The 23,183-nt window shown below is 40.9% G+C and overlaps 1 protein-coding gene across 9 annotated transcripts in view; it reads right to left on the reverse strand.

The window, feature by feature from the left end:
* ZNF182 (zinc finger protein 182) overlaps positions 1-23,183 on the reverse strand; it is a 42,525-nt gene that overhangs the window by 9,821 nt on the left and 9,521 nt on the right. For 2 of the 9 annotated variants that reach the window (XM_035711775.2, XM_035711773.2), the window contains exons 1-3: positions 17,671-17,840; positions 17,247-17,430; positions 16,292-16,350 (exon numbers count right to left, since the gene is read on the reverse strand). In XM_035711775.2, the coding sequence (XP_035567668.1) occupies positions 16,292-16,306 (15 nt within the window). In that variant the 5' untranslated portion in view covers positions 16,307-16,350; positions 17,247-17,430; positions 17,671-17,840. Of the gene's footprint in view, positions 1-16,291; positions 16,351-17,246; positions 17,431-17,670; positions 17,845-18,007; positions 18,142-23,183 lie in introns of those variants that run through there. The other 7 variants (XM_035711771.2, XM_035711768.2, XM_035711772.2 and 4 more) reach the window with 6 other exon arrangements.

Consider the following 23,183-nt stretch of genomic DNA (forward strand, 5'->3'; position numbering starts at 1 on the left):
CTACAGATAAATTATAAATCTAATGTGAAAGATAACACAATAAGGGGCCTATAAAAGAGTACAGGAAAATGTTTTCATAGTCTTGGGGTAGAGAAAGAATTCTAAAACAAGATGTGAAAAATGCTACTCATAAAGGGAAAAAAAGGTTTATAAATGTTACAAGATTAAAAGTACAACAGGGAAATACAAATCAAAACCACGATGAGAAACCACAAATCAAAACCATCTCACACTTGTCAGAATGGCTAAAATTAACATAACAGATGTTGGCAAGGATGTGGAGAAAAGGTGGTGGGAATGCAAACTGGTGCAGCCACTCTGGAAAACAGTATAGAGGTTCCTCAAAAAGTTAAAAATAGAACTACCCTATAATCCAGCAATTGCTTTACTAGGTATTCATCCAAAGGATTCATAGATACTAATTTGAAGGGATACATGCACCCCAACATTTATAGCAGCATTTTCTACAATAGCCCAATTATGGAAAGAGCCTAAATGGACAAAGAAGATGTGGTGGTATATGTATACAATGGAACAGCACTCAGCCATAAAAAAAGAACAAAATCTTGCCATTTGCAATGTGGATGGAGCTAGAGAGTATTATGCTAAGTGGAATAAGTCCATCAAAGGAAAATAAATACCGTATGATTTCGCTCATATGTGGAATTTAAGAAACAAAATGAACACGGAAAGGGGAAAACGAGAGAGAGAGAGACAGACAGGCAAGCCAAAAAACAGACTCTTTTTTTCCCCAAAGATTTATATCTATTTATTCATGAGAGACACAGGGAGAAGCAGGCTCCATGCAGGGAGCCTGACGTGGGACTCAATCCCAGGTCTCCAGGACCATGCCCTGGGCCGAAGGCGGCGCTAAACCACTGAGCCACCCGGGCTGCCCCAGACTCTTGACTACAGACACCAAACTGATGATTACCAGAGGGGAGGTAGGAGGGTGGGTGGGTGGGAGGATGGGTGAAACAGGTGATAGGGATTAAGGGAGGCACTTGTGATGAGCACCAGGTATTATATGTAAATGTTGAATCATTATATTGTGCATATGAAACTAATATAACACTATCTTGGGGCACCTGGGTGGCTGGTTGAGCATCTGCCTTTGGCTCAGGGTGTGGTCCTGGGATCAAGTCCCACATCTGCCTATGTCTGCCTATGTCTCTGCCTCCCTCTGTGTGTCTCTCATGAATAAATAAATAAAACCTTTTAAAAAAACACTATCTTAACTAACTGGAATTTAAATAAAACAAAAAAAATAAAAGTACAACAGTAAAAAGGCAAGCTTTAAATGGGGAGATTCTCTGCAACATTCAAAAGTTATGAAGGGATCTTATCTGGAACATATAAAATCCCTGCAAACCAGTAAGAAATACACAACACAGGAAAACAGAGAAGAGATGTGGATATGTACTTCACTAAAACAAAACCCAAATGACCTATGAACATAAGAGAATGTACTCAACCACATTAGCACTCTGGTAAATGAAAATCTCTGGTGAGACATTCCTATGCTCCCACCAGAAAGGTTCTAATTAAGCACACTAAAGTATCGTAAGATTGTGTTGAAATGAGAACTCTCATACTTAGTAGGAATATAAACTGGCATAGTTGCTTGGGGAAGTTAATTGACAGTATTTACTAAAGTTAATGATTTGTATACATTATGACCCAATAATTCTATTTCTAGGTACACAGCATAAAGAAAATCACGCACATATGCTCTAGATGTTCACAGAAGCACTACTTCTAAAATGAAATTGTAGAAAAGATTCAAATGTCCCTCAACAACACAATGGGTAAATTGTGGCACAGTCATTCAATGGAATCCTGTGTGATAATGAAAATAAATGAACTACAAACTGCATATCCAACACAGATGAATCTCACAGATGTACTGATGAGCAAAAGAATCCAAACACAAGAGTACACACTGCATGATTCTCTTTACACATAGCAAGACAACAGGCAAGGTGAATCAATGATGTTAAAAGTCAGGAGACTGATTATCTTTGTGGGTGATACTGATTGGGAGAGGGCGTGAGTGGGAATTCGAAGGTCCTCCTTACGTTCTAATCTTGACCTGGGAAGCAACTACTCAGTGCATTCACTTTGTGATAATGCATCAAGCTGCACACATATAAACTGCATTTCATGTACAATTAAATGTATTTTCTATCTTTATACTTAGAAATTATTGTTGACAAAAGTGCAAAGGCAATTCAAAGGAAAATGGGAGCTTCCTTTTCAACAAATGGTGCTGGAACAATTGGATATACATATGCAAAAAAAAAAAAAAAAAAAAAAACCACTCCAGTAAATACCGCCAACCTATATAAAACTTAAAACCTCAAAACAGATCACAGACCTAAATGCAAACTCTAAACCTATAAAATTTCTAGAAGAAGATACAGGAGATGGCCCAGCAGTTAAGTATCCAACAAGCTCTTCTCAGCTAAGGTCTTGATCTCTGAGTTGTGAGTTCAAGCCCCATGTTGGGCTCCACACGGGGTGTGGAGCCTACTTAATAAAATACACACACATGCACACACACACACAGGAGAAAATTTCTTTAACCTTCTTAGATGGGACAGCAAAATTCAAAAGACATTGTTCAAAGAAGAAAAAGCCACAGAACCAAATAAAATACTTATAAATCATACTCTGGCAAAAAAAATGTATTGAGAATAAAGAACTCTTAAAACTAAAAAAAAAAGGCAGAAGAAAGATATTAAGCCAAAGAAGGTATACAAATGACAAATAAGCACACAGAAAGATATTTAACATCATTAGTCGTGAATAAACTCCAAATTAAAAACCACAATGGGAGGGGCACCTGCCTGGGTGGCTCAGTGACTGAGTGTCTGCCTTTGGCTCAGAGTGTGATCCTGGGGTCCTGGGATCAAGTCCCCTGCATTGCACTCCCCACAGGGAGCCTGTTTCTCCCTCTGCCTATGTCTCTGCCTTTCTCTCTCTGTGTCTCTCGTGAATAAATAAATATTTTAAAAAATAAAAAAAATATTTTAAAAATAATTTAAAAAATAAAACCACAATGGGAGTTCAAGATGGTCCTATGGGAAAACCATGAAATCACCTCCTTCCATGGACACAACAAACTTACAGCTAGATATAGAATACTCTTCCTCACATAAGCAGAGTGAATGGCAGGCAGAGGGAGAGGGAGAGGGAGAAGCAGGCTTCCTGCTGAGCAAGGAGCCTGACACAGGACTCGATCCCAGGACTCTGAGATCATGACGTGAGCCAAAGGCAGATGCCTCCCTGATTGAGCCACCCAGACACCCCATTTTACTGTCAACTTAAAAATGACTGTTAGATGCAAGTTATATGTAAACCTAACGGTAACCACAAAGAAAAATTTACAGTAAATACATAAAAAGACAAAGGAATCTAAACATAACACCAAAGAATACAAACCACAAGGGAAAAAAGAAAAGAAGAAACAAAGAGGAACTAAAAAACAGCCAGAAACATTGAACAAAAGGGTAGTAAGTACATACCTATCAATAATTAAATGTAAAGACATGGGGTGGGTGAATGGGGGGGGGAACCCTTTTATATGCTGCCTGTAAGAGACTCATCAAACCTAAAGACTCACAGACTGAAAGTAAAGGAATGAAAAAAAGATTTAACATGGAACTGGAAATGAAGAGAGATTGGGTAGCAATACTTGTATCAGACAAATTAGACTTTAAGACAAAGATCATAACAAAAGACAAAGAAGGGTACTACATAATGATAAGAGAATCAATCCAACAAGAGAACATGACATTTATAAACATCTATGCACTGAATATAGGAGCGTCTAAATATACATAGCAAATATTCACAGAAATAAAGAGAGAAATAGCAATACAATAATAGTAAGAGACTATAACACCTCACTTAAATCAATGGATAGTTCATCCAGACAGAAAATCAATAAGAAAACATTGACCTTACACAACACATTAGGCTACATGGACCTAATAGACATACACAGAACACCCCATTCCAAAACAGGAGAATGCACATTCTTTAGTGCACGAGGAGCATTCTCCAGTATGGACCACATGTTAGATCACAAAACAAGTCTTAAAAAATTTTTTTAACAAGTCTTAAAAATTTAACAAGACTGGTATCATATCAAGCATCTTTTCTACCACAATGGTATGAAACTAAAAATCAGCTACAAGACACAATTGGAAAAACACAAACATGTGGAGACTAAACAACATGGTATTAAACAGCCAATCAAGAATCTTCTCCCTCTCCCCTCCTCCCATCTGCTTGTGTACACACTCTCTCTCTAATAAATAAAATCTTAAAAAAAAAAGAAATCAGGGATGCCTGAGTGGCTCAGATAGTTAAGCGTCTGCCTTCAGCTCCGGTCATGATCTCAGGGTCCTGGGATCCAGCCCTGTGTTGGGCTCCCTGCTTGGCGGGGAGCCTGCTTCTCCCTCTCCTCCCTGCTTGCGCTTTCTGTTGCTATCTCTGTCTCTCTCAAATAAATAAATAAATAAATAAATAAATAAATAAATAAATAAATAAATAAATAAAATCTTTAAAATATTTTTTTAAAAAAAGTGGGACACCTGGGTGGCTTAGAAGTTGGGCATCTGCCTTCGGCTCAGGGCTCACGTGATCCTGGAGTTCCGGGATCGAGTCCCACAGTGGACTCCCTGCATGGAACCTGCTTCTCCCTCTGCCTGTGTCTCTGCCACTCTTTCTCTCTATTATCATGAATAAATAAAATCTTTTAATAAATAAATGATTAAAAAAAGAAAAAATCAAAAAGAAATCAACAGGGGTGCCTGGGTGCCTCAGTCAAGTGCTAACTCTGGATTTCAGCTCAGGTCATAATCTGAGTCTTAAGATTGGGCCCTCTGTTAGGCTCTCTTCAACATGGAATCTGCTTGGGATTTCCTATCTCCCTCTCTCTCTGCCCATACCCCCACTCACATGTGCTCTTTCTCTCTATAAAATAAACAAACAAATAAAAATCTTTAAAAAATATAACATGAGACAAATGAAAATAGAAACACAATGTTCCAAAATCTTTGGGACACAGCAAAAGCACTTTTAGGGGATCCCTGGGTGGCGCAGCGGTTTAGCGCCTGCCTTTGGCCCAGGGCGCGATCCTGGAGACCCGGGATCGAATCCCACATCGGGCTCCCGGTGCATGGAGCCTGCTTCTCCCTCTGCCTGTGTCTCTGCCTCTCTCTCTCTCTCTCTGTGTGACTATCATAAAAATAAAAAAAAATAAAAAAAAAAAATTTAAAAAAAAACTGTTTTAAAGAGAGAAGTTCACAGAAATACAGACCTACCTCAGGAAACAAAAAAACATCAAATAAACACTGTCTTAACATTCAAGGAAATAAAGAAAGAAGAACAAAGCCCGAAGTTAGTAGGAAAAAAGGAAAGAATGAAGATCAGATTGGAAATAAATGGAATAGAGACTAAAAGTACAGAAAACATCAATAAGGGGCGCCTGAGTGGCTCAGTGGTTGAGCATCTGCCTTTGGCTTAGGTCATGATCTCCGCGTCCTGGGATCAAGTCCCGCATCAGACTCCCCACAGGGAGCCTGCTTCTCCCCTCTGCCTATGTCTCTGTCTCTCTCTGTGTGTCTCTCATGAATAAATAAGTAAAATCTTAAAAAAAAAAAGAAAAAAAAATCAATGAGGCTAAGAGCTGCTTCTTTGAAAAGGTAAACAAAATCAACAAATTGTTAGCCAGAACTCAAGAAAAGAGAGAGAGCCCAAATAAATACAATCAGAAACAATCAAGGAGAAATTACAACTCATACCACAGAAATGCAAAGGATTAAGAAAATACTATCAACAATTATATACCAACAAATCAGACAGAAATGGATAAACTCCTAGAAACATACAATTATCCAAGACTGAATCATGAAGAATTAGAAAATCTGAAGAACAATTACTAATAATGAAAGTAAATCAGGGGCAGCCTGGGTATCTCAGTGGTTTAGCATTGCCTTCAGCCCAGGGCCTGATCCTGGAGACCGGGGATCGAGTCCCACATCAGGCTCCCTGTGTGGAGCCTGCTTCTCCCTCTGTCTGTGTCTCTGCCTCTCTCTCTCTTTCTGTGTCTCTCATGAATAAATAAAAAAATAAAAAATAACAGATTTACAAGTGCATCAAAAAAACTAAAATACTTAGGAATAAATTTAACCAAGGATACAAAAGACATGTATTCTGAAAACCATGTATTTTGACAAAAGAAATGGAAGATGACACAAATAAATAAATGGAAAGATATCATGCTCATAGGCTGAAATAAAAAATATTGTTAAAATGCTGTAGCTAAAGCAATCTACAGATTTAATGCAACCTCTATTAAAATACCGAGAGCATTTTTCACAGAACTATAACAAATAATCCTAAACTTTAAAAGGAACCACGAAACATCTCCAACAGACAAAGCAATCTTAAGAAAGAACAAGGCTAGGTATCATGCTCCCTGATTTTAAACTATACTACAAAGGTAATCAAAAAAAGTATGGTACTGGGACAAAAAGAGACACATATAGATCATGGAACAAAATAGAGACCCCACAAATAAACCCATGCTTATATGGTCAACTAATCGAGAACAAAGGAGGCAAGAATAGAACAATGCAGAAAAGACAGTCTCTTCAATAAATGAGTGCTAGGAAAAGTGGGCAGCTACATGCAAAACAATGAAACTGGACCGCTTTCATATAGCATATACAAAAATAAGCTCAATACCTGGGTAACACAGTAGGAAAATTATTCACTCTTCTTGGAGGGTATGCCTGAGAGGCAACACTCATGGAGACACCTCCATGGGAACAAAGAGGCTGGCCAATGCCATTTCAATTCCCTACCCCTCAGCATACACAGGGCCATCTGTAGCAAGGAACGTGTCGCTGACGCCGGCTACCTGACTTGCTTACACCAAGTCTATTGCTCCAGCACTCGGGTGGAACTGCCCTTCTCAGTCACGCCAGCCTCAGTCCCAGCACGGCATGCCCCTTCCCCAGAGGCCAGCACAAACCCCTGTCCACCCATCTCCTGACCAGAGGGCTCTGCAGGGCCTTAGTTCCAGTGAAGTTGGTGATGGGTCTCGTTTCACAGGCAGACCACAGCACACCTAGTTCAAACTCACTACATTCAGACCAGGGACCAAATGCTGCCCAGAGCAGGCAAGGAGAGCCTCTGCAGATAACTGGCATGAAGGACAGAGCAGCTGGAACTACAACAGCAGGGCTCAAACAGCACACACAGGAGACACTCCATGAAGTGCCAGGCCCTGGGCACTACACAGCCTCTTCATAAGGCCATTACTTTCAGAAGCAGGATAAATAAATGGTTCTCTACCACACAGAAAAAGGCAGAGACTTAGATAAAATGTGAAGATAAAGCAAACTCTTAAATGAAAAGAGCAAGGCCATGGCCAGAGATCTAACCAAAACAGATATAAGTAAAAGGCCTGATAGAGAACTTAAAGCAACAATCATAAGGATACTCACTGGGCTTGAGAAAAGAGGAGAAGACATCAGTGAGACACTTAAAATGAGAGATACAAGTTAAAAAAAGAATCAAGGATACCTGCGTGGCTTAGTCAGTTAAGTGTCCAACTCTTGATCTCAGCATTGTGAGTTCAAGCCTCACACTGTGGGAGGGGGGGCTAATTTAAAAAAAAGAAATAATCAGAGATGAAAAGTGCAATAAACTAGAAACATGGGCAGCCCTGGTGGCTCAGTGGTTTAGCGCCACCATCAGCCCAGGGTGTGATCCTGGAGACCCGGGATCGAGTCCCATGCATGGAGCCTGCTTCTCCATCTGCCTGTATCTCTGCCTCACTCTCTCTCTGTGTCTCTCAAGAATAAATAAATAAAATCTTTTTAAAAAAAAAACCCTAGAAACACACCTGATATAATAAACAGCAGGCTGGAAGACTCAGAGGTAAGAATCTGTGATGTAGAAGACAAAGTAACGGAAAGTAACGGAAAGTAACGAAGCTGAATAAAAGAGAGGGAAGAATTACGCAACATGAGAATAGACTTAGGGAACTCAGTGACACCATCAAATGTAATAACATTCATATTGTAGGAGTCCCAGAAGAGGAAGAGAGAAAAGGGGGCAGAAAATTTATTTGAAGAAATAGTAGCTGAAAACTAATCTGGGGATGGAAACAGGCATCTAGATCCACAAGACACAGAGAATTTCTATCAAAATCAACAAAAGCAGGCCAACACCAAGATATACTGTAATTAGATTTGTAAAATATAATGATAAAGAATAAAATCTTAAAAGCAGTAAAACAAAAGAAGTCCTTAAGGATGCCTGGCTGGCTCAGCTAGTAGAGCATGCAATTCTTTATCTTGAGGTTGTGGGTTTGAGCCCCATTTTGGGTATAGAGATGACTTAAAAAATAAAATCTTTACCAGTTCAATAAAGTGCACAACTTAAAGAAAAAAAAATAAAATAAAAATAAAATCTTTAAAAAAATTAGTCCTTAATGTACAAGGGAAGACCCATAAGGCCAGCTGCAGATTTATCAACAGAACCTTGGCAAGCCAGAAGGAAGTGGCATAATATATTCAAAGTGATCACTGGAAAAATCTGCAGCCAAGAATACTCTATCCTGCAAGGCTATCATTCTGAATAGAAGGAGAGATAATGAGTTTCCCAGACAAACAAAAAATAAAGGAGTACGTGACCACTAAGCTAGCCCTGCGAGAAATATTAAAAGGAAGTCTTTGAGTGGAAAGGAAAGGCCAAAAGTGACAAAGACAAGAAAGGAACAGAGAAAATCTCCAGAAACAACAACAAAAGAAACAAAATGCCAATAAATGCATATCTATCAATAATTGTTCTGAATGTAAATGTACTAGATGTTTCAAAAGACATAAGGTGTCAAAATGGATTAAAAAAAAACAAGACCTGGGGAATGCCTGGGTGGCTCAGCGGTTGAGCGTCTGTCTTCAGCTCAGGGCATGATCCTGGAGTCCAGGGATCTAGTCCCACATCGGGCTCCGTGCATGGAGCCTGCTTCTCCTCCCTCTGCCTATGTCTCTGCCTCTCTCTCTGTGTCTCTTGTGAATAAATAAAGAAAATCTTTAACAAAAAAAAACAAGACCCATCTGTATGCTGCCTACAAGAGATTCATTCATTCATTCATTCATTCATTCATTTTTAAAGTAATCTCTACACCCAACATGGGGCTCAAACTCACAACTCCAAGAGTCACATGACTACTGACCTAACTAGCCAGGCACTTCACACAAGAGAATCATTCTAGACCTAAAGACATCTACAGATTGAAAGTGAAGGGATAAAGAAAAATTTATCACATAAATGAATGTCAACAGAAAGCCAGAGTAACTACTTATACTGAACAAACTAAACTTTAAAACAAAGACTGTAACAAGAGAAGAAGGGCACTATAGCATAATAAACGGGACAATCCAACAAGAAGATAGAACAATTGAAAGTATTTATGCTTCCAACCTGGGAGCACTGAAATATATAAAACGATTAATAACAAACATAAAGAAACTAATTGATAATAATAGTAGAGGATATTAACACCTCACTTACATCAAGGGACAGAAAATCAACAAGGAAACAATGGCTTTGAATGACACACTGGACCAGATAGACTTACAGATATATTCAAACATTCCATCCCAAAACAGCAGAATATATATTCTTTTTAAGTGCATATGGGAGGGGATCCCTGGGTGGCTCAGGGGTTTAGCGCCTGCCTTTGGCCCAGGGCACGATCCTGGAGTCCTGGGATCGAGTCCCGCATCAGGCTCCTGGCATGGAGCCTGCTTCTCCCTCTGCCTGTGTCTCTGCCTCTCTTTCTCTATGCCTATCATGATTAAATTAAAAAAAAATCTCAAGTGCATATGGGAGATTCTCCAGAATAAATCACAGATTAGGTCACAAGATAGGACTCAACAAATACAAAAAGATTGACTACAATGCTATGAAACTTGAAGTCAACCACAAGAAAAAATCTCTTAAGACCACAAACATATGGAGTTTAAACAATATGCTCCCAATGAATGGGTCAACCAGGAAATCAAAGAAGAAATTTAAAAAAATACACAGAAACAAATGAAAATTAAAACATAAAGGTCCAAAACCTTTGGGATGCAGCAAAAGCAGACCTAAGGGGGAATTATATACCAATACAAGCCTATATCAAGAAGCAAGATAAAAGGGACACCTAGGGGGCTCAGTGGTTGAGCATCCGCCTTCAGCTCAGGGCGTGAACTCAGGGTCCTGGGATCGAGTCCGCTGTCAGGCTCCCCACAGGGAGCCTGCTTCTCCCTCTGCCTATGTCTCTGCCCCTCTCTCTCTCTGTGTCTCTCGAATAAATAAATAAAATCTTCAAAAATGAGCAAGAAAAAAACTCAAATAAAAAACCTAACCTTACACCTAAAGGAGCTAGAAAAACAACAACAAATGAAGCCCAAAGCTAGCAGAAACAAGGAAATAATAAAGATTAGAGCAGAAATAAATGATACAGAAACTAAAAAAAAAACAAAACAATAGAACAGTTCAATGAAATGAGGAGCTGGTTCTTTGAAAAAATTAATAAAATTGATAAACCTCTTGCCAGACTTACCAAAAAGAAAAGAGAAAGGACCCAAATAAATAAAAACACAAATCCAAGTGGAGAGATCACAACTAACAGCATGGAAATCAATTATAAGAGAATATTATGAAAAACTATATGCCAACAAATTGGACAACCTAGAAGAAACGGATAAATTCCTACAAACATATAAGCTACCAAAACTGAAACAGAAGAAATAGAGAACTTGAACAGACCCTAACCAGCAAGGAAATTGAATTAGTAATCAAAAAATTCCCAACAAACAAAGTCCAGAGTGTTCACTTCGGCAGCACATATACTAAGAAGTCCAGGACCAGATGGCTTCACAGACAAATTTTTTTACCAAACATTTAAAGAAGAGTTACTACCTATTCTTCTAAAACTATTCCAAAAATAGAAAAGGAAGGAAAACTTATAAATTCATTCTAGGAAGCCAGCATTACCCTGATACCAAAACCAGATAAAGACACCACTAAAAAAGAGAACTATAGACCAAATATCCCTGATGAATTCACATGGATGTAAAAATTCTTAATAAAATACTAGCAAACGAAATCCAACAATACAGTAAAAAAATCATTCACCACGATCAAGTGTAATTTACTCCTGGGTTGTGAGGGTGGTTCAATGTTCACAAATCAATCAATGTGATACATCACATTAATAAAACAAAGGATAAGAACCATATGATCATTTCAATAGATGCAGAAAAAGCATTCGACAAAGTACAATATCCATTCATAATAAAAACTCTCAACAAAGTAGGTTTAGAGGGAACATACCTCAACATCATAAAGGCCATCTATGAAAAACCAACAGCTAAAATCATCCTCAATGGGGAAAAACTGAGAGCTTCTCCTCTATAGTCAGGAACAAGACAGAGATATCTACTTTTCCACTTTTATTTACCTGAGTACTGGAAGTCCTAGCCACTGCAATCAGAGAACAAAAATAAATAAAAAGCATTCAAATTGGCAAGAAAAAGTAAAATTTTCACTACTCGCAGATGACATGACACTGTCTATAGAAAACTTGAAAGACTCCACCAAAACACTGCTAGAACTGATACACAAATTCAGTAAAGTCTCAGGATACTAAATCAATGTACAAAAATCTGTTACATTTCTATTTACCAATAATGAAGCAGCAGAAGAAAATTAAGGAATCAATTTACAACTGCACCAAAAACAGTAAGATACCTAGGAATAAACCTAGAGGTAAAAGACCTGAACTCTGAAAACTAAAATACTGATAAAAGACATTGAAGATGACACAAAGAAATGGAAAGACAGGGGTGCCTGGATAGCTCAGTCAGCTAGGGCTAAGACTCTTGATTTCGGCTCGGGTCATTATCTCGGGGTTGTGAGATCAAGCCCCACATCAGGCTCTATGCTCAACGTGGTGCCTGCTTGAGATTGTCCCTGTCCCTCTGCGCCTTCCTCCTGCTCGCCCACTCTCTCTCCCTCTCTCCAATAATAAATCTTAAAAAAAAAAGAAATTGTGGAGATGACACAAAGAAATGGAAAGACATTCTGTGCATATAGTTTGGAAAAGCAAATATTGTTAAAATGCCTATACTACCCAAAGCACAATCTACACATTTAACGCAATCCCTATCAAAATACCAACAGCATTTTTCACAGAGCTAGAACAAACAATCCTAAAATTTGTATGGAACCGCAAAAGGCCCCGAATAGCCAAAGCAACCTTGAAAAAGAAACACAAAGCTGGAAGCATCACAATTCCAGATTTCAAGTTATATTATAAAGCTATAGTAATCAAAACAGTATGGTGCTGGCACAAAAGTAGGCACATAGATCAACAGAACTGATGAGAAACCCCAGAAATAAGCCCACACTATATGGTGAATTAATCTTGGACAAAGCAGGAATTTGCATTCTACAAATGGTGTTGGGAAAACTGGAAGGCAACATGTAAAAGAATAAAACCAGATCACTTTCTTGTATCATACACAAAAATAAATTCAAAATAGATGAAATGTGAGACACAAAACCATAGAAATCCTAGAAGAGAACACCAGCAGTAACTTCTTTGACATGGGCAGAAACAGCTTTCTAGGTATGTCTCCCGAGGCAAGGGAAACAAAAGCAAAAATGAACTATTGGGACTTCAACAAAATAAAAGGCTTCTGCACAGTGAAGGAAACAATCAACATAACTAAAAAACAACTTACAGAATGGGGGAATATATGTGCAAATGACATATCTGAAAAAGGGTTAGTATCCAAAACCTATAACAAATTAACAAAACTCAACACCCCAAAAACAAATAATCCAATTTTAAAAATGGGCAGAAGGAGCACCTGGGTGGCACAATCGGTTAATCATCCAATCTTGGTTTCAGCTCAAGCCATGATCTCAGGGTTGTGAGATAGAGCCCTGTATTGGGCTCCATGCTCATCACACTGTCTGCTTGGGATTCTCTCTGTCTTGCTCCCTTTGCCCCTCTCCTCTGCACACTCGCTCTCTCTCAAATATATAAATCTTTAAAAAAAAAATGGGCAGAAGACAATAGACTTTTTTCAAAAGAAGACATCCAGATGGCTAAGAGACACGTGAAAAGACACTCAACATCACTGATCATCAGTAAAATGGAAATCAAAACTACAATAAGTTATCCCCTCACACCTGTCAGAATGGCTAAAATCAACAATCATAAAAAAACAGCAAGTGTTGGGTGCCTGGATGGCTCAGTGGGTTAAGCATCTGTCTTCAGCTTTTTTTTTGGAGGGGGCCCCCTGCTCAGTGGGGAGTCTGCTTCTTTCTCTGTCCCTCCCCCACCCGTGCTCCTGCACTCTCAAATAAATAAAATCTTTAAAACATTTTTTAAAAAAACAGGTGTTAGTGAGGTTGTGGAGAAAGGGGAACCCTCTTGTACTGTGGGTGGGAATGCAAACTGGTGCAGCCACTCTGGAAAACAGTATGGAGGTTCCTCAAAAATTTAAAAATAGACCTATTCTACAATCCAGCAACCACACTACTAGGTATTTACCCAAAGAATAAAAAAATACTGGGACGCCTAGGTGGCTCAGCAATTGAGCATCTGCCTTCGGCTCAGGGCATGATCCCGGGATCCAGGATTGGGTCCCACATCGGGCTTTTGCGGGGAGCCTGCTTCTCCCTCTGCCTGTGTCTCTGCCCCGCCCCGTGTCTCTGATGTCTCTGATGAATAAATAAATAAAATCTTTTTAAAAATGCTAATTCAAAGGGATATCTGCACCCCAATGTTTATAGCAACATTATCTACGATAGCCAAATTATGGAAACAGCTGCATGTTAACCAACTGGAATTTAAATGAAAACTTAAAAAAAAGCATGGTACTGGCAAAGGGTTAGGTAAGATATATAGATCAATAGAACAGAGTCCGAATATAGATCCACAAATATGGTCAACTGATTTATGACAAAACTCCAAAAGCAATTCAAAAGAGAAAAATGATCCTTTCAACAAATGGGGTTGGAACAAATGGAATTCCATATACAAAATAATAACCCTCAACCTAATCTCCACACCTTATATAAAAATTAATTCAAAAGAGATCATAGGCCTAAATGTAAAATTTTAAACTATGAAACTTATAGAATTGGAAAAAATCTTCACGACCTAGAATCCAGCAGAGAGTTCTTAAACCTGACACCAAAATCACAACACATAAAGGAAATAATTCATAAACTGGACATTTTCAAAATTAAAAATTCTTACTCTGTGAAGAGAGTTAAGAGAATTAAAAGAAAAACCATACAAACTATGTATCTGACAAAGGACTTGTACACAGACTATATAAATAACTCTCAAGTCTCAATAGTGAGAAAACAAAAAATCCAATTTTAAATAGGCAGAAGAGCTGATTGCACACTTCATCAAAGAGGATATACGAAAAGTAAATAAGCATATATAAAGATCTTAAACATCACTAGCTATTAGTGAAATGCAAATTAAAGCCATGATGAGATACCAACTATACTGCTAGAATGACTAAAATTAAAAATGCTGACAATATCCTGTGCTGGCAAAAATGTGAAGCAACTGGAATTCTTATACGTTGCTGGTGGAAATGAAAAATGACTCAACCATTCTGGAAAACAGTTTGGCAGATTCTTAAAAAGTTAAACATACACTTACCGTATGACCCAGCAATCCAATATTTATTCTAGAGAAATGAAAACATATGTTCACACAAAAACCTATGTATGAATGTTTAGTTGTACTCATAATTTCCAAAACCTGGAAACAATTCAAATGTCTTTCAACAGGAGAATGGATAGATAAGCTGTGGTACCTCTATACCATAAATACTATCCAGCAATAAAAAAAAGAACTGATACACACAACTTATCTCAGTCTCCAGGGAACTACAGCAAGTAAAATACCCTCAGTTTCAAAAGGTCACACACTCTATGATTTGATTTTTTTTATCACATTCTTGAAATGACAAAATTCTAGAAATGGAGAATGGTATTTCCCAGGAGTCTAACTAAGAATGGAAGGACTGGGGAAAAGGGGTGGATTTAGCAATAAAAGGGCAACATAAGGGATCTTTCTGGTGGTGGAACTATGTCTTGACCATATCACAGTCAACATCCTGGTCATGACATTATACCATAGCTTTGTTAAGATGTACCATTGGGGGAAACTAGGTAAAGGATACACAGGATTTCTCTGTATTATTTTTATAATTGCACATCAGTGGATTATCTCAAAAGATCATTTAATTTTTTTAAAAAAGGTTACGTGCCATATGATTCCTTTATATGACATTCTTGAAGATTAAACTATAGTGACACAGAACAAATCTGTGGTTGCCTGAAGTTATAGGTGGGGAAGGATTAGACATAAAGGGGTAGCATAAGGCATTTTTTTTTTGGCCTGATGAAACCATTCTCTATCCCATAGATTAGTTACACCAATCTGTATTGGTGACATACCTTCATCCCAGCACTGACTTTAACAATGCCAAATGTGTTCACATTTATTGTACTGGACAATAACAACAAAAACAATTACTAATGCACACTAATTTTAAACATTTTTTAAGTGAATAGAAAAAGATGGCTGGCTGTGAGCACCTACAGGACTCTGTCTCTTGGCCAAGTGAAAATCCTAAGTCTGACTTATAAAATTACGTCAGGAAAACGATTCCAAGAAAAGCAAGTTCCCTAAGATATTTCATTCCCAAATTCCACTTTGACATTGTGTCTTCAGCTCACTGAGGAATGCCATAAGAAATATCTGCAGGAAACCAGGGATTGCATTTATCACTGCTGTGGCTGAAGACAATTCCACCATCCATATGAAGACTCAGAAAAGAAATGCCTTGGAAGGCAATTACAGGAAACCTTTACTTCCCTGAGGACTCGGTGTGCTCTCTCCTGATAACTAAGGGGAGCCAGCTTCCTAGTTAAGTTTCCCTCTGGCAGCCAGAGGCTCAAAGAGATATCTGTAAGTCAATGTTAGTATATGTTACATCCTAAGTCCTCCATGTCTACATTCTAACTTGGCCTTGCGGCTGCCTCTCATTTCCCAATCCTAATGCTTATTTACAAATAATTTCCTATTTATGTCAGAAATTCCTACATAGCTCATCACATCCATGGTTCAAAAAGGGGGGGGGGTGCGGTGGGGAGGAACAGACAACATACTTACCTGGGACTTGGCCATTTCCTGCTCTTCTTGGGAAAAGGCAGAGACGTGTGAAGGCTGAACTGGAAGAATGGAGAAGTGTACAGCATATGAGAGTACTCATTAGGCTTATCTGCCCGGAACTATCTGCCTAGAAATACCCTCATTGGCTGGGAATGAAGCCAATCTGTGGAAGTTTGGGCACCCTTGTGGTTTGAACACCCACCTGTGTATTCTTGACTCTTCCTCACATAAGCATCTAACACAAAAGATTTTTTCCTATATACACTTGTGTACTGACCCAAAAATTGTATTTCCAGCCATTTTCCTTAATGAAATAATGCATTCTAATGTATCACGATTCCTCTATAAGTACCTTCATCTCATCTCTGACTTTATAGATGCCAAAATTAACCTTATATGACTCAAGATAAGAGATTATTAAGAAAATACAAGGGAAGAAATGCTACACAGCTATTAAAATATTGTATGGAACTGTATACTTTAGTATCTGTGTACTTTTCTGTACATATTTCTAAATTAAAAGTTTTTAAAATGTCACAATAAATTTTTAAGCTGAATCACAGTAAACTTCTGAATGAAAAAAAGGTAGGTTATAAAACTGCAGGAACTCATTTCAAACTATATGTGAAATGTTTAAAAATGCATACCCCTAATACACACTAAAAACTGTCTAAGAATGGACGTTTAAATTTAGGGGGATAAAATCAATTCCTTTTGATTTTCTTTCCCTCTATTTTTAATTAATCTGTAATTCAAATGTGCTAGCATTTGTTAAACACCAAGAACACTGAACTTTGAAAACTATCATCCTCGTGATATTTGAATCCCGACGATCCCACCCCCCCGCCCCACCCCCCGCAGACCCCGTAGCACTAGTGTCTCCCACCCCGCCCCCCAAACCCCAAGCTTTAAGCTCTGAGGTGAGTCCTCTCAGGTGCCTCTTCCTTCTCCTCACCTCACTGGGGCCGGCTTGCCCAGGAGTCAGAAGGAAGCCTTCGGGTGCAGATTCACTTCAGAGGTTGTATTCACACCAGGCCCCTACCCTGGGGCGCGTGGGCAAGGGGAGAGGGGCAGAGAGGGGGGCGCGCCTAAGGAGGGGCCTGAGAAGTGCGTATGAACCCTTAGCGCAGGTCACTGTGCTGGAAAATGTGTAAAAGTCAACGTTTAGCAAGCCCCATTCAACCCTGACTAGTCCCATAACTTTGTTCACTATCGTGCCCAGAGACCTTCAATCGGTCTCCCATCACCCCATCACCCCCTAACTCCCCACATCAATGACCCCCCACCACCAAATCCCCCTTCGTTCATCCCCCGCAGAAGTCCCCATCACAGCCCATCACCTCTAGCGCTCGCCCTCTCAACCCCCACCCCCCTCTCACCCTCTCGACAATAGATTTTCTGCTCACTGCAGAGAAGACCAGTACAAGAACTGGCTCCGAAAAGCACTTCCGCTTCGGGACCGACTTGGTCTCCGCAGCCTACAGGGCTGCAGCAGCTGGGCGTGCGCACGCTCAGTGGGGGCTTTGAGCCCGCGTCCGCCAATAGTCACCACTGGGCCCCCTCTCGCCCCCCTCCCCCTGGCCCCACGCGAACGCGGCGGGGCCGCGGCGCCTGCGCGGAGGGAAGATGGCCGCACCCGCGCGGTCCCTGCCTTGAGATGGCCGCGCCCACGGGGCCTCTTCCCCTCGAGGGCTGCTGCGTGGGGCAGGTGTTTACTTTGTTCTGCCGAGGCTGTCATTCCTGAGACTTCGAAAACCATTTTCCTTATGGCAGGGAGGGGAATTGCCCAATTGAGGAAAATTCTGGCGGGCGGGAATTTGGTGTCTTGAACCCGAAGGGCAGCATCGGGTGTACAGGTGTAACTGAATAGGAAGCCGGGATGCGTGGCAGAACTGCGCGGCGTGCACAAAGGCTGGGAGGTGGAGAAAGATCACACTGGCTCCCTCCAGTGTCTAGAGCTGGGAGTTTTGAGGGACGGCATAAAAAACAAGCTGAAGAATAAATAAACGGCGACCTAGGATTCTCACACCCTGGGGTGAAGGGAATGTGTTAAGCAGGGGCTGACGGGTTGCTTTCTCTGGATGGCCAGGAACGAAATCCTTTCCTCGGAGGTGACAATTTTGCTGACCAAAAGGAGCTGGCCACACAAATAGCTGAAGCTATGACCATTCTTTTTTTTTTTTTAAGATGTTTTATTTATTCATGAGAGACACAGAGAGAGAGAGAGGCAGAGACACAGACGGAAGCAGGCTCCATGCAGGGACCCCGACGTGGGACTCGATCCCAGGACTCCAGGATCACGCCCTGGGCCAAAGGCAGGTGCTAAACCACTGAGCCACCCAGGGATCCGAGCAATGAACTTTCTGATGGAGGGCACATCTTGTTGCAAAGGCCCGGAAGTGGGATCTAATTCCATGTGTTGGAGGAATGGAAACTGGCAGTGTGTTGGGAGCGTAGGAGGTGTGAGGGAGGGAGAGGCAGGTGGGTGCCAGATGCACAGGACCTCCTTTGCCAGGAACAGAGCTCATGCTTCATTCTAGACAGAATGCGAAGGCGTAAAAGGGGAAAGATTTTTTTTAAGATCTTATTTATTTATTCATGACAGACACACAGAGAGAGAGAGAGAGGCAGAGGGAGAAGCAGGCCCCATGCAGGGAGCCTGACATGACATGGGATTCGATCCCAGGTCTCCAGGATCACACTCGGGGCAGAAGGCAGCACTAAACCACTCAGCCACCGGGGCTGCCCAGAGGAAAGATTTTTAAAAGACCCCCTCAGAAGCAATCTCTCTCATTGTTTATTGCGAGTCTTGGACCACTAGAACATGAGCTCCACCGAGATTTGCTTAAGCACTTCCTGTAGGACAGTATTCTAGACCTTGGGAATACAGCAAGGGAGAGGACAGAACCAAACAAACACGATGGAGACAGCCTGGTTTCAAACCCCCACCTACCAGCTTTGTAACTAACTAGGGCAGAACTCTCCTCTGTGCTGTTTCCTCATCCAAAAAACGGGGACAGTGACAAATGAATTGATAATTATGATGTAGGATGAGTTAGGGGCAGATGGGGCTAGACAGGGAAAGATAAGGTAAAGGCCCAAAGTCAGGCTCCCATAAATCTGTGGGCTCCCATAAACCCCAAGGACACTGAGAGGCCCTAGAGTCAGGCTTCTACTCATCCCAAGAAAACAGAGATAGGGCAGCAAAAACAAAAAGAAACTTGTCTCCCTAGCTCCAAAATGTTAGGGAGAATCTCCCTTTAATAGTTACTAAGTAATAATCAAAGAAACTCACCAGACCACAAAGAAATAAGTCATTAAGGCATTATCAACAGTCCCTGCTCAAACTAAGACTGCACAAGAATCTCAAGGCCATGGGCTACCTGGCTAGCTTCTCAATAAAAGACTGCCACTAAAAGCCCTCAGTCACAACTCTTGTCAGGACCTGTCTCACTTCTGAGAGCTTTCTTTGTATCTTTGCTTAATAAACTTCTATCGCAAAAAAATAAAAAATAAAATAAAAATAAAATAAATAAACTTCTATTGCTTTTGTCTGTGAGATTCATTCTTCCACTCCATGAGACAAGAACCTAGCTTTCCCGTATCATTTATGTTTAGAACAATGCATGGCACATAGCAAGCACTACATGTTTTATTATCATGATTATTTAAATAAAATTAGGTGTGTATAAGTATTAAGCTTTTTTTAATAAAAAGGAAAAAAATTAAAAGATAACCTGCAGGCTCCTTTGGAGAACAGACTACAGATGGCAAGGGTAAAAGCAGGAAAAACAGTGTGGCTTCAGCCAACAGGCCCAGCAAAGTGATAATGGCGGCTCGGACCTAGCTCAGTATCTCCTGTGTGCCACATGCTGTATAAAGCACAGGACACGACCTACTTCACTCATATAGTCCCCACTATCTGTGAACAGTCCCATGGCCTCCATTTGTCAGATGAGGAAACTGAGTCCTGGAGAGACTAAGTAACTTGCCCAATGTTACACAGTTTCCTAAGGTTGGATCCTTGACTTCTACCCAATAATATTCCTCTTTTGTTTACTTAGTATCCAATACAACTTCCAGAAAGTATCTGAGGGTCTTCATCCCAGAACCATTAAAACTAGCCAAGGAAATGATTCTATCAGAAATCTAGATGGAGCTTCCTAGCAGACAAAGCAAAGAGAGGAAACAGAGGAATAACTCCTACCTCTTGTTCCCCGAAGGATCAGCACTTCTTGGGTACAAAACATGTCAGTTCTCTCTGAATGCATTAGAAGGTGGGAAGTAGGAAGGGCTGGACCTGTAGGGCTCATCCCAGCCTGGCCTCTTCCATCTTACAAATATCATCCCCCCAACCTTGTTCACATACCCCTGTGTGTAGAGAGAATCTTTTAGGGTTGGTGGGTATTGGGATACAGTGAATGCCAGCTCCAGAAATGTCCCTGAGCCAGGGATACAGGCCCCCAAAAACTGTCCCAGGGTTCACAATGCACAACCACAAGCTTTGTGAGGCCAGCTTTTCTGCGCAGAGCCAGGACTCCCACTCTGTCCTGGGCATCCTCTGCCGTCAGTCCCCACAGGTGCAACCTCCTCATACCATGGTCTAAGCAGCACATGGCTAGGTGGACGGGTATGGAAAGCTAACAGTAACTGATCCCACCACAGAATCTGTAAAATGTGACATTCCCACCCAAAGGCCCCCCCCCCCTCACTAGTGAGTCATTATCACAATTGCTCTTAAGAGCCATTTCATCCAAGGAGTGTCTCGCTGGCTTGGTCAGTAGAGCATGTGACTCTCGATCTTAAGAGTTATGAGTTCAAGCCCCACATTGGACATAGAGCTTATTTTAAAATAAAAGATCCTGGGGATCCCTGGGTGTCTCAGTGGTTTAGTGCCTGCCTTTGGCCCAGGGCGTGATCCTGGAGTCCCAAGATCAGGTCCCACATCGGGCCTCCTGCATGGAGCCTGCTTCTCCCTCTGCCTGTGTCTCTGCCTCTCTCTCTGTGTCTCTCATGAATAAATAAAATCTTTAAAAAAATAATAAAATAAAAGATACATTTCATCAAAACTATATTAGTGTGAAAAATAAATAAATAAATAAATAAATAAATAAATAAATAAACAAACAAACAAACTATATTAGTGTGGCCAATTGTGAGGAGTCATTTTGGGCCATAAGGTAACAGGTGAGTTTGTCAGAGCACACGAGCCAGTTCTTTGAAGCTGCCATGCTAGCTCTGAACTACTTGCTTCCAAGAGAGGAATCCCCTTCCATTCTTCTGAAGCCACTGGTATTTGTAGTATATACCATCACTTGTATATGAATCCTGAACAATATGTCAGACTTCTCTGTCTTGGCCAATGCAAGTGTCATTAAATCGGGGGCTTATGGGACTGGTTGGGGGCAGGGGTGAATAATGGTGAATGAAGGACAAATTGTGGGTGAATGCAGCAAGGAGAGATGGAGGGTGATGAAAGGTGAGGTGAATGAGTAGAGTGGAGTGAAAGTGGGTAGTGTGGAGCAGCATGAGGGAATGACTATGCATTTAATTTTGAATTAATGTGAGATCATGCATAAGGGCTGAGTAAATGATGGGAAAATGAGGCATGGTCTAAAGTGACAAAAAATGAACATGGGAGCAAACTGAGTGAATGGAGCAATTCAAGGTGGTGAATGTGAATAGAGCTAATAAAGCAGCAGAGTGCAAGTTATTCTGAGCACTAAGGACCAGAGTGTGAATAAATGATGGTTTATGGGGCATATAAGAGCAAGGGAGGTGAATTTAGGGGGAGTGGGAGTGAATGGAGGTAATGTGGGCCATAGAGGGAAAAATGGGGAGCACAAGGGACAAAGAAGAGGGAATAAAGATGTATACAAGGTAGAATGTGAATATGTGAATCAGGCTGAGTTTGAGTGGCCACACTCTGAAGGAGAAAGGGAGTGACTAGAAGTGAATAAGGGGCAGACTAGGGTAATGAGGGGCTCTAGGAATGTCCAGGGATCCCAGAGTCAATCAGCTCAGGGGAAGGAGCTGATGCATGTGCATGAATGGACCTAATGCTGGGAAGAATGAGAGGGAATGGAAGCAAAGAGCAGAAGAACATGAGGAACTGTGGGTGTTGTGAGTCAAAGGGCAAGATGAAAGTCACATGGCCCCACGGGAATTAAGGGGGGGGGATAGGGCCCAGTGTTAGCAAAAAAGTGGTGAATTCAAGGCAGAATGTGACTGAATGAAGGCACTATGGGCACAACAGAAACAACTAGACGGGCAATCAGGTGCAGAACAGGAGTGGTAAGTGGGAATAGGGGTTACATTGGAAATGAATTCCAATGAACGAGATCATTTCAATGAATGAGAGGCTGAGTGAGAGTAAATGGAGTCGATGAAGAGAATGTGAGGAATGGGGGTGAGCAAGCATAGAATGAGAATCTGTGGGCAACGCGAGCTAGTGTTTGGGAGTAATATGGGGAATAGGGATAACATGGGAGTAGCATTTGAGAGAATAAAGGGGAAGAAGGGACAGAAAGAGAATGAAGGAGGGAAAGAATGAGGCCCAGAGTCCATGAACAAAGCCGAAGGATGGGCCCTTTGAGAGTGAATGAGAGTCACTTCATGCAGTGTCCAGAAGTGGAGGGGGAAGTAGAAAATGAGAGTCTGAGAGTGAACAGAGGTGAAGAAATATGATGTGAGAGAATTGGGGTCATGCAAGGAGAGGGTTAAGGAACTGTGGCAATATGAGGCCCAGGGTGACTGAAGGTAGGTGGACGAGAGGCACTATAAGTGAACGAGGGAATAAATGATGGAACAAGAATGGAGGTGGAAACAGTAGTAGGGTGTGCATCTACATGTAATGTGTTGTGTATAGTATGTAATGGAGGGCAGAGAGTGA

Source organism: Canis lupus, chromosome X (genome assembly GCF_003254725.2).
Source record: "Canis lupus dingo isolate Sandy chromosome X, ASM325472v2, whole genome shotgun sequence".
Classification (NCBI taxonomy): Eukaryota; Metazoa; Chordata; class Mammalia; order Carnivora; family Canidae; genus Canis; species Canis lupus.